Raw genomic sequence first — 12,344 nt, 5'->3', positions numbered from 1 at the left:
CTTTTCTTACTTAAGAAGCACTTGCAGGTGTTCATGCTGGTTTCTAAAAATCAAGCCCCAAGTGCCAAATTCATAAAGTCAAAGATATGTCTGAAAAATGTTGTCACAGGTATGACAACTGTTTGTATTATGTTTTTATATGAGGTATCAACTAATAGTAGTGAAAGGACACCTTATCTACTGGCTGTCTTGAAAAAGCTGTTAATCTTTACAGCTGTATTACACTATGTGCAGTCCAAGCTCAGTTTTCCCTGACTTCATTGGAAAATGTCTTTGTTTCTTAAAGAACATGGCCTTATAAATGAAAATGGGCATAGGTCTACAATATCAAATTGTTAAAAATTTAACTCTTGCTTGGCAGCACTTGCAAGGGGATTCCACAGTTCTTTTTTTTCAATGAGAGAAATCTGAAACAATCAGATTTCAATCAAGAAATCTTGATCGACAGTTCACAGACTTCTTGTTTTCTTTGGTGGCTTTATCAGGTTGTGAACATATGAATCAGGAAATGTCACTGGGAGTAGGAGGGAAACTGAAATTGGCTGAGTTTTTCTTCCCCAGGGGAAGTAGAAATGAGAATACTGAAATAGTTCTGAGCTGCACATCTGCACAGGAAGACTTTTTCCATGAGAAATGTCGTGCATTGGAGCACGAAGATTCAGGATGGAGTTTCTTTAGATGTGTGGGTTATTGACTGAGAATTAAGGACCCTGATACCCTCTATCACAGAAATTGGAGTCGACACCCTGACTGTTCTGTAATTCACTGGCTTTGCAGCAAATGAGCTTTATACTATAGCTGAAAATCAATGAGTCTTCCTATAATTAATCATTGTTTCTACTTTATTAACAATGTATTTAAAATTAAAAATAACAGACTAATATTTTTAAAGCATTATTACTTCTCATTCTCTACAAGGAAAAACATTGCATAAATAATTTCTGAGAAAAAAAATAAATATGTAATTCACTTTCTGAAACAATATCTTTTCTCTCTAGGTTCTGTTCCCACATAAAATAATTGCAAAATCTATCAACATTGCAAATTTCCATAGTTTATATGACTTCAGCATAAACTCTACATAGAAAATAAGAACAGTGAGGAACTGTCTTCATCCCAAACTGTGTTCATCTGACACTAGGCTTAGCACTTCTACAGGATATATACAGCATGTGACGATTCACTTTCTAATAATATTCTTTAATGTTAAAAACACAAACATTAGTCTGAATGTTGAGAAGCTAAGTAAAGGAAAGTTGCTGTCAAACTAAAGACTTACCAAAGCTGCACACACCAAAGACTTGTCTAGAGGAATTAATGACTTTAAAATTAGCAGAGGCTCACTTTTAATGCAGAACCAGCACCTTACTTACAGAACTTGGCTTGCACAGTCTTAGCACTACAAAGTGTGTGGCCAGATAATCCAAACTCTACAGAATAGAAAAAGTAAATTGATATATCTAAGCTGATACTAAAGTCAATTGTGTTCTAGGAAATAAGGAATAATCAGTATCTTTTATGTTAAATTATGCATATCATTAGCTGTTTACAGGACAAACATCAGTGAGGTTATCTGGTTTGAGACGAGCATCTATTCCATAAATCTGCTCCACTTAGTGGAATTTGTTTAATTGTTCCTGAAACAAATCATTGTCCCTAAAACAAGTATGGTTTTAGTTGTCAAATCTCAGTTTTTGAATCTGTTGAACCTACAGTCTTTTAATCAAAAGTATGAAATAGCTTTGTCACACTTTTGAGAACACAAGTGCCATATTTTGATTTTTGTGTTTTAGAGGAAACAACTGGAGCATGAGGACATCTCACAGGATGTTAATTTCCCAACAATTTGACTTCAGTCACCATAACTGTTGAAATCCCTGCTATCACTAACTTTCTACAACTCATTCAGAGAGCGGTAACTCTGCTGGTGCTTCCTTAATCACATGTTTGTCCTGCATCATGGCACTTATAAAAGTGGGAAAGGGATCTCAGTGTTCTTTTCACATAACATGAGTAGAACAACTTCTAACAAAGTGTGATTGTTGCCGTAACAGCTTCACTTCCCTCTGCATTCCTACTTGTACAAGCCACATGACCTCATGTGAATCTCCAAGGTGTACCTGTCCTTTCAGACTGAATTTAGGTGTTGCTCCCTCCAGCTCGGCTTATCTCATTCTCTTATCAGACCATAACTGCTACAATCTGACAGATTTTTTTGACTATGTGAGCCTTGGACCCAGCTTAGCAGAAGGAATTGGAACCTACTGCAGTCAGAATGTCATGCTGTGGCCTGTGAGTGCCATTTGATGTTTTGTAAAACATCCAGAGCTGCTAGGCAGTATCACTCAGAGCCACCTTCTAATAAGCATTTTCTAACTCATGCTGGTTAGATTTGCTGCTCCTGGCTCTGGAGAGACGGGGCTTCTTGTTCTTCTGAGGCCTGACAGTTTCCTTTCCAAAGTCCTTCAGCTCAGACTGGTTGTGGTAGCGAGTGTAGCGCTTGCATTTGCAGGATGTGACAGCTCGGAATTTGTAAGTCCGAGTCTCTTCCTCGGGACAAGCCATCTGGATGCGCTGCATGCGAGTGTGAGCAGGAATGCAGCGATAATCCAGGGCATTCTGACGCCACCACTTCCCTCTACCAATAGAGTTGGGAAGGAGGTGCGAAGGGACACATTGACCAGAGCAGACCAGTTCCTTGACAGGCTTGATGCTGCGGCAAGGCCCTTCTGTGACATAGCGGGTGGTTCGCATTTCTCTGCAGCTGAAGTCGGAAGCATCTGCAAACAAGAAACATTAATTACTGACTACTTTCTTCCCCATCCTTGAGAAAGCACTTTTTTGTTTCTGTAGCAGATATTCTGAGCTAGATACAAGCTGGACATCTTCAGTGGCAGATTTTGGGAAGACTATCTCCAAAGACTCACTCGTGCAGCTTCTGAATATCTGGCTACACTAGTCATGAGACCCTTGAATAACAATATACAAATTGATGGACAAAATCCTTCTCTTGCCACTAGGTAAATTCCATGTCAGGGTTCTGCAGGTGGGCAGTGCAGCTTCTGAAGTGTAACCCCAGCAGCAGCAGTTACCTCATGGGAAATTTTGATGGGATTCTCCTGGCTTCATTTACCTGTGGGCAAAACCTTCCCCCATTGCTCTAGTTTGTTGACTACAGAGGTTGACTCCAGATTTAAATTCTTTTGCAACAAAGAAAGTGTTCCTTAAGTGATTTTTAACTAGCATAATGTGTTCCAGATTAGGGAAATCAGCAGGTAACAACAGTGCTAAGAAATTCCCACTCTTCAGGCACTAGGTTTTCCAAGTTTACTGCTCTCTGTGATAATCCCATTTGTCCCATATAACTTCCTTCAGACAGCTAGAGGCATCTTCTGGCTGATTAGGAACCTTACAGTGGTTCTTTTTCCCCCTTTTTCTCAATGGACAGCTATAGGCAAATGAAACATTAGGAAAGACAAGATTTTTTAGCATTAAGGATTTAGAAAAACTTTCCAATTGTAGGAACAGACTTTTTCCGAAGGCGTCTCTTTTGCCAAATGACATGCTTGGCTAATTGACTTGTTTGGAAGACACAGAATTTGATTTTTGAGGGTGTTTATCAAAGAACTTCATCTAGATAAACACATGCTAATGTTCTCTTAGTCAAAAGGATCGTCTTAACTCAGGAACGCTACTTGTGGTGGAAATCCTCAAAGGCCAGCTTACAAATAGAAGGCTGTGTCTGTTAGACCCATTCTCCTTGCTGTGCACAAGGTGGTTCCCTTCTTAGAGGGAATTCTCTATTCCCTCAATAGAGAATTCTGACCCTGAGTCATTAGTGATAGAACAGTATTTGTACAGATATTTTAATTTTTGTTTTTCCTGTGAAGTACAGAAACATGATTTTTAGTGCTCAGGTTTATATTTATCAAAGTACAGCTAGCAAGATTTCATTTTTTAAAAGTTTTAAGGACCGCATTAATGAAATGAAACAATCCTTGTCATAATGCTGTGACAAAAATGCTGACAACTGAAGTCCACGTGCACTTAGTCTTATCCTCCCAAGTTCCATACACATTTAAGGAAATTATGTCTGTCTATGTAAAAAATAATGCTCTGAATCAGGTGTGTTGTACCACCATAGCACATAGGCAGATACAGTTAAATATATGGGCATTTGTCTCAGCTATATAGGTTTATTTTCTGAGCATGTATGTCCTGTCCTGTATGTGTGCAGGTTCCACATACTGCAAAATTATTCATGGTCTGGTGCAACGTCATGTGTCCTGGGAAGGTCTCGCCACTTTCGATCATCAGTTTGATTCTTTGTGTTAAAGATGTTAAAATAAGTATGCAAGACCATTTTATATCTCAAATAACTGTCCAGTCTCCTTCACTCTCTCTTTCTTAAGTAAATGTCCTTCAAAAAATATGCACATATCAGTGGGACATGTGGGATTCCCCCCAGTTGATGTCAGAGTAGTAAGAGGCTAAAAAATGAAGGTATTCAGATGTAACAACAAAACCAACCTGCCTTGACCTGGTGGGTGGTGGGGCTGCCTGTGAGAAGCAGGGTGCTCCCACTTTTAGGGATTTAAGACCTTTATAAAGTCGCACTCTCAAAAACATGACTTCATTTTTTTTTTCTTTTAAAATATTGTTAATGCTATGGTTTTAAACACCTTAACTGACAGCTGCAGCAGAAAAACACAATTCCCTTCCAGTTGTCCCCAGAAAAAGAAGGCTAGCTCAGATCTGCAGTGCACGATGGTGGAAACTGTAAGTTTGACTTGTTGCTACATGGATTTGGTAGCCAAAAGTGTCACTCTGGAGGATCAAGTTTGCCCTATTTGCCAGTAGAACACTTCTTTAGAACTACCTTTCTCTGGTGCTAACTCCCCATCTTCCATCTCTTCTCACAAAGCTTGTGTTTTGCATCATTGCTAATGTTAGACATTTGGCCAAATGCAGTGACAATATGTTATGAAGTATGTCAGTGCTGTTGAAGTAGCCAAACTGATTCCAAGATTGCACACCTCTGCAAAATAGAGTCCCCTCCAATTCATTTGGGCATGAATTCCCCTTGGGAATGCTTTAACTGTTCATAACAGCTTTTTTTGGCTGCTGGAATCTGGCTGAAAATCTGGCTGTTGACAAAGGACAGTGAGCAGCACACTTCCCTCATCTAGCTGAATACAAGCTCCATGTGCCATTGTTCCTGTATAAGCTTAGACAACACTAGTGTGACTCTTTCTAAATATTAAGAATTTATATTATCTCCACTGTCAACCCATTGCCCTATCCTAACATCAAAGAGAGAAAGATGACTAATGGTATTTCCTCACAGTGCTTGCAAGCACAAAACACAGAGAAATTTAAGTAGTATCTTCTACAGGTTTTATGTATTGGAGTTGTGTCTGCAGAGAGCAGCTGGGCAGAATAGGAATGCATATTGTAGTACTTAAGGATCGTTCAACAGATAGACTATGTTTTTCATCAGTAAACTCCCTTCTAATGTTTACACTGACAGTTCTTCAACAGTAGATGTAACTCCCTATCACTTACAGCATTAGGTCCACACCTGAAGGTTTTAATAAACAAACATATATGATAACAAGTATTCTTTTACAAACTATTAGGGTCCAAAACAGTTATAATGATGTTATTTTTCTTACCGTTAGGGTCTGGAGCTTGTGGTATGTGTCTTCCTCCATGCTTTGCCTGGTTCATTGTGTTGTTGTTGCTGAAAGTCTGCTCCATTGGTGTTTCTGTATTTTCAGTGATCTCAGGAATGATTTCAGTAGCATCATTTTTAAACATCTGCCACCCTTCCACAGATCGAAATGCAATTTGTATTAAGACACAGACAGAGCACACAGCCCAAGAGATCTGCATGGTGGCAGCTCACAGATTAGCTTTTCAGCACCCTGACAGTCTCAGATCCCAGGCAAAGGCACATTATTCCCCTTTTTTAAATCCTTTTTAGAACCAAGCCAGCCAATGACTATACAAAGTGGGAAGGGCCAGACAACTCATTCATCTCAGCTTTTGTCAGTATGAAATAAAATGGGTGTGTGGGGGTGGGTTAGTGACAATATTCTACAACTTCTATGTAAAAACTTCTCATATGCACTTCAGCTTCATTTTTGTGCCTGGCAATAATGGTGATTGACAAGACTAGGATGAATTGCAACCTGACAAGTCTTTCTGCAGTTTTTTCTAACAATGTTATGATTAAAACCTGCTTCTACCTCCATATTTGAATCTTTGGCTATTGTCTTTTCCAAAGGTTTTTCAGACTTTTTATTTTTACTGTTGTTCTTCCTCTTCCCCCCTGCACCCAGTATAAATTAAGCAAATCTAGAAACCATAGCTCAGTAGTTACGCTTTTCAGTCTCTGCAGGCAAATGATTGGGGGGGTAGCTTTTTTTTTCCATTACAAAACAAGGAGTTCCACATTTTATTTCACAAAGGTACTGGAAGAAACAGGAAAGAGCTTCTTTTCAAAATGAGAAATTGTTTTGTTCAGTTTTCCTTAAAAAATAGGCTACTTGGAATATGTTAGGGTAAACAGCCAGGATGTTGTACATCATGCTTTTTGATGTGCTCTTTCTCACATTTTTATCACTTTAAAAAAAAGCATTTGCTTTAAATTCATTGCATACTACTACTTCTGCTGACATTCTGTGCAATTGTTGAATATAGGACATTTACTTATTTTAAACACAAGAATATGACCAGACTGATTTCCATTCATGATGCAACCAACAAAAATAATTGATGATCTTATGTCTAGGGCACCTATGCCCAGGATGTATTAATGTGTCATGTTTTAAAATCTCATCTATGGTATTCTTCTTCCTCACAAAAATAAGATGATAGTGGTGATAGTTGCATCATTTCTTTGTCTCAAGACCACAAACGCTTTCAAGTTATTTGCAAATGATATCAGGCTAAATACATTAATCGGAAAGCATCTCAGCTTTTAGTAAGGTTAGATACTACATTGAGCTAATGAATGCAAAATGTTTGCTTAAAGCACTAGAGGGACACCCATACGTGTTACTGCAATGTTTGTCACATACATCCTCATAAAAATATTTCATGGAAAAGAGATTCAAAAGTGATTCACTGTCTGACTTGTCCATACTACTGTAAGACTCATTACCTAAGGCTTGCATTCCATTCTGACAATTCCTCTGCCCTGGCATGGAAAACAGGTGTCACCAAATTTAAAGTGGAGGTGTATTCTCTCTTGGTGTGACCTTGATGATAAATCATAGATTTAAACAACAGCAATGAACCGAGGACATTTCACCTCTTCAGCCTTACACATACACAGAGACACACACACAGCAGATGCACTAGCGGTACTGAGTTTCAGTGGTCCTTTCCTAAAATAACAGCATCTGAAATATATTGTGACATGCTTTCTCTCCTACCCTTTCTCTCTGCCCAAAATTATAGAGATTAGCATTCTCAGAAGAGCCCTCCTTTCCAAATATTCCAAAGAATCTCTAAAAGCAATCGTGCATTGTGTTGCATACAACCGTGTGCCCTTACTGTCTGTTCCCTTTCCTCCAGCCCACATCTTATGCATCCTACCATCTCAGAAATTACTCTGTTTTTATGGAGAGATACAACACACTATTTTCTTTTTGCAAGGGTTTTTTTTTTTTCTCCACAGCCAGTCAGAGTATCATTCTTTAATAGAGACTGTTGTCACATAATTTGCCTCAGATGTGCTGATTCCTTTTTCCCTATAATCAGCAGCAGCAGCACTGATTATCTTTCATTAATAACTACCTCCTTTACTCAAAGTAGTTAATGATGGTCTCACAAATACAGGAAACCCAAACACTCAGCCATCGCAAACATTTTTTCCAAGCATAATTTTTCTCAGTTATGAGTAAGTCTATTTTTGACTTAGAGCTACAGGTGAAATCTATTCAACAGCAAGGGTGAAATCTATTCAACAGCAAGGGATACACAACTTCACAGGGGCATCACATGATTGCCCACCAAATAAAAAGGATTCTGAAGAAAAGACAAGACACCAGCTTGTAAAGCTGTGGAACTACCTTCCTTGCAGAGGTTGGTTGGGGGTTTGGGTTGTTTTGGTTTGTGTCGTGTCCCGTCCCCCCCCCCCCCCAAAGAACAGGCTAGACTACCATAATTAAATTATACTTGAAATTGTGTACAATTATCTCAAGCTCTGCTTTCAGGCTTTACAATACAGCTATTTTTTTCTTTTATTTGGAAATACTGACGTGTGGTCTTCTAATGGCCCTCAAAGGACTAAAATGGTGTGGGGTTTTGGTTTGGTTTTTGTTTGTTTGTGTGGGGGTTTTTTTGGTGGGTTTTTTGTTTTGTTTTGTTGTTTTTTAACTGAACAAGTAGGGAAGGATGACCAGGAACTAAACAAAGATTTTTAGCTTGGTATTGTTTTTGTCAGATAGGAATACCACCTTATAGTGGTATTCACCAATAGCAAACTTGTCCAAAGTGAGATATCAGCTTGTGGCGCAATGGAGTACAGCTGAAAAATAGAACAGGAGAGCAGAAGAAAATTGAGTACTGGTAAGCACTGAACCATTGCTACCTATTCACTCCCGTATTTAAATGCCTTCAGAATTGTATGTATCTATCAAAGCTCAGTTTCTCTTAATTTCTTTTCACGTAGTGTCTGCCTAGAGAATATTTCCAAAAATCTATCAGTGTAGGCCTAGTACAGAGAACCACACTTAATCGTCACATAAAACAATTCTTGATGTAGCTTCTCCAAGTACTTAAACAATCCCCTCCATTAACTGTCTTAACATTTATCTGTATTACCCACTGGGAGAAATAATACCAAAAAAATCTATGAAAGTAAAAATCAGAAGCTATATTTAGCCTCCGGCTTAAAACTTCTTGTCCACAAGCTAGGAGGGCAGCCTAATAGAGGCAAGAAAAGAATCCAAATCCCGTAGACATTCAGATTCCTTAACTACAAAAACATTCTTCCACGTCCTGTAGCTGCTTGCCTGCTCACAGTACTTTCTGCAACAAAGCAGACATGGTCTGGGCTGCAGCCCCCCACAAACAATTGATTTTTGCACTGTTAATGAAGCACAAGAGGAAAAAAAAAAAAAAAGACATCAAGGATGCTTTCAGAATGAACTCTCCCCCACCAGGGTGGACCTGAGTTTAGATCTTCTATATTCAGAACGGGGATGCTATTTTCTGAGCTGAAAAACCACCACCCTTAGCTGTTCTAAGAAGGAATCAGACATATTAGGGGAGCAGGTACAAGGAGTAAATTGGCATTATATACTTAGCCTGAATCCATTGCTGCTGCTTTCTGGACTCAGACTTGTGTCCTGACGTGCTTGCATTGCAACACTGTACTATGAAGGCAGGCATGTATAAACCAGTTTCTGAAATCGGTTCTGTCACTTGTAACTTGTGGTGCTCACTATGCACCCCCCTCTGCTCACACCTGGGCCAAGGGGTGTTCTGTTAGGTATCCGGGCCCTAAGATATATGTGTGTAATTAAGCTTATCTGTGGACAATGGCTTATAATTACACACCAGGAATTCAGTTTCTGACATGTTCAAGAACTTACTTGCTTCTCAAACAGTTCTTTTTCTAAGATGCTGCTAAGCCACCCTTGCCCAAGCAACTTTTATCTGTCTCATAAGAATTTTGCTGAGTCACATACTACCTTGTGAATATATCAGTCTGAATGCTATGATGTGATCTCCTCCAAGTAGCCAAGAATAAATGGAATCTTAGTATTCTCCCACCAGAGATCAGCAAATGCACTGATAAATCATTCTGGTGGCTTGCCTTTTTCAGTCATAAGACAAGAATACATTAGTTTCACACAGTAGCATTGTTCAGGGATGGAATGATGACTATCTATCTAGTGAAGAATAACAAGCCTACAGCTCCATCTGGTGAGTCAGCTAGCCGGCAACCTTGGCGTACTGGGATTAAAATTATAAAAAAACCCCAACACTTAATCGAACTACTCACACAATCTGCATTTCCAGGATTTATTTGCAGAATAGAAGAAACAAATAGGACACTAATTCTCACAAAATCCTTAGAAGTTACCTCTCAGGCCTGTTCTATTTTTAGTTTTACTCATTGGCAAAGCCCAGAAAGTAATTTTAGAAGAAACCTCTGTGCTATACTAAGTGAGATTCCATTAGATAGTCCCTCTGTGCTAAAAACATTATAGTAAACTAGTAGTACTAATTTAAAAAAAGAAGGGAAAAAATCCTGGTTCTAGTTCTAGCATCAGAGATTTAATCGGTTCTGGACAACAGAAGACAGCTCAATGAAAATATTTAAATGTTGAAAACAAACATTGCAAATATCCTTTCTGCTGTTCTCCTTTGCTCAGCAGGAGGAAGATATATTTGACACAAGTTTGTTTTTCAACTCAGGGAGCGTGTAGTGTTCTTATACACAGTGCTTTTCATCTTTAAAAGTCTTTTAAGAAGATTAACTCTCACATCACCAGGAGAGGTAAGCCAGGCATACTCATGTTGTAGGAGAAAAATGTGTCCAATACTAACACAGGCTCAACATCCAAAAATGGAATTACAAATACAACATGTTGTGGCTGCTAGTCCTGCATTCAGATGCTATTAATTCTAAGTTTGAAATAACTTCCTGAAATGTTAATTTTTAGCAGTGACATATTGCAACATTCTCTCATGAAGTATTTTCTGGCAGTACCTATGGTTCAGAGTAGCATGCTAGATACACCACTTGTTGTCAACATTGTAGTCTCAGCTGTAGGACCAAAGGATGAAGCAAGCACTCAGAAAATGCTTTTGCTTTGAATCTTAATTTTTAGTTACAAACTTCTCTCCTGTGCAATGGCTGAGAAAGATTTAGTTCAGCATGACTAGAAGGTGAATTTAGTTTTACATGTATCATCATTTTATCTATCTGGACTTTCTTCTTTGTTCCTTGCTATAAAATGCTAATAGCTTCTCACCTCCACTCTTCCCCCCTCTCCAACTTCACTAACTCTTAAGTACAAAAAACCCAAGCTATTGCTTTTTCTTTCATTGTGCTGGATTTGACATAGTAGATATCTTTGTTCTATGATAGATGCATATTTTACAGAGACCCCATCCCTTCTCCAGAGTGCTATCTACGCAAAAAGTACCACACTGCTATTCAGGATAAACACATTAATGTAAATCCAGATCACGCTATTTTAGCTGTAACTCCAAAAATGCAGTGTTGCCATTTGCAACAAATAGTTATTTTAAAAAAAATCTTCCCCAATTAGCATGCTTGTAAGGAACATCTCACAGCAAAGGGCAGGTGTGCAGTAATTTCTGAAGAATAAAAAGGTGTATTTCTTCCAATACTTTCTCCATTTCCTATTACATGGAAAGAAAGCTCTCATTCCCATTTTTATACAATCTTTCCATCTACAATCAGAAAGAGAAATTCAGAAGTATTCAGCATATCGTTATGGATTAGAGGCATACAAGCTCTTCTTGGCCAGCTAAAATAGGCAAAGGAATCTGCAACATTACTGTACTTAAACAGCAAGATAAGACTAAAAGAGGAAGGGCATGATCCATTAACAGAGCAATGGTCTGACATTCTAACTATTTTTAGCCTACTCTAAAAGCAGAGCTAGAAATGATTTCATAACTCAAAATAGGATATACCATCTTAGAGCTCAATTTTTAAAATCAATTTATAGCAGTCTTATTTATTCCTCTCCACCCTCATATTACAAAATGTTTGTTAAATCAGCTTTGTTATACTGAGATAAATGTGCCAGAGTACCACTGAAGTTACCACTAGAAGTAAGCAGTGTCCTGTAAATTAAAAGAACATTTTGAATATACAAATTCCTGTATGTCTTGATTTGTCAGTATTTCTTGATACTGACAAATACAAAAACATCACCATAAGGTAAACAGACTCAATTTTAATAAACCATTCTGGTTTTAATCTGACAACTATTAGCCTTCTTACAATCTATGAAAGAGTAACAAAAATCTAATGCCTAACGTTTTCTTAGCTCTTTAATGGACCAGAATTTTTGAGTTCCAAGTAACAGGTCAAAGACAAAGTGCATGCACATGAATCTCCCCCTCCCCCCCTTTTTTTTTTCTTGTAGTGCAGATAGATATTATGAATACATGGTGTGAAAGGAGATAGGAAAAAAAAAATCTATGCCCATAGTAAAAATTTTTTTAAAGGGTGATTTACAAATAAGACTGCAGTATGAAAAAGTTAGTATAGTAGAAAAGGCCAGTATTCCTATTCCCCAAGCTACACAGCATTAAATTAGTAACTAGGAATTTTGAAGAAGCAA

At 38.2% G+C, this 12,344-nt stretch overlaps 1 protein-coding gene across 1 annotated transcript; it reads right to left on the bottom strand.

Annotated features, from left to right (window-relative positions):
* Positions 1-825: 825 nt before the first annotated feature.
* SOST (sclerostin) lies at positions 826-8,137 on the bottom strand. The gene is made up of 2 exons (XM_076356916.1): positions 5,676-8,137; positions 826-2,780 (listed from the first exon to the last, which is right to left on the bottom strand). Exons 1-2 carry the CDS (start codon positions 5,893-5,895, stop codon positions 2,359-2,361), a joined length of 642 nt encoding a protein of 213 aa, XP_076213031.1. The 5' UTR covers positions 5,896-8,137; the 3' UTR covers positions 826-2,358.
* Between the last annotated feature and the right edge of the window lie 4,207 nt (positions 8,138-12,344).

Source organism: Aptenodytes patagonicus, chromosome 20 (assembly GCF_965638725.1).
Source record: "Aptenodytes patagonicus chromosome 20, bAptPat1.pri.cur, whole genome shotgun sequence".
NCBI lineage: Eukaryota > Metazoa > Chordata > Aves > Sphenisciformes > Spheniscidae > Aptenodytes > Aptenodytes patagonicus.
Note: the sequence above shows the minus strand (reverse complement) of the source record. Positions and strands in the feature narration are given on the sequence as shown.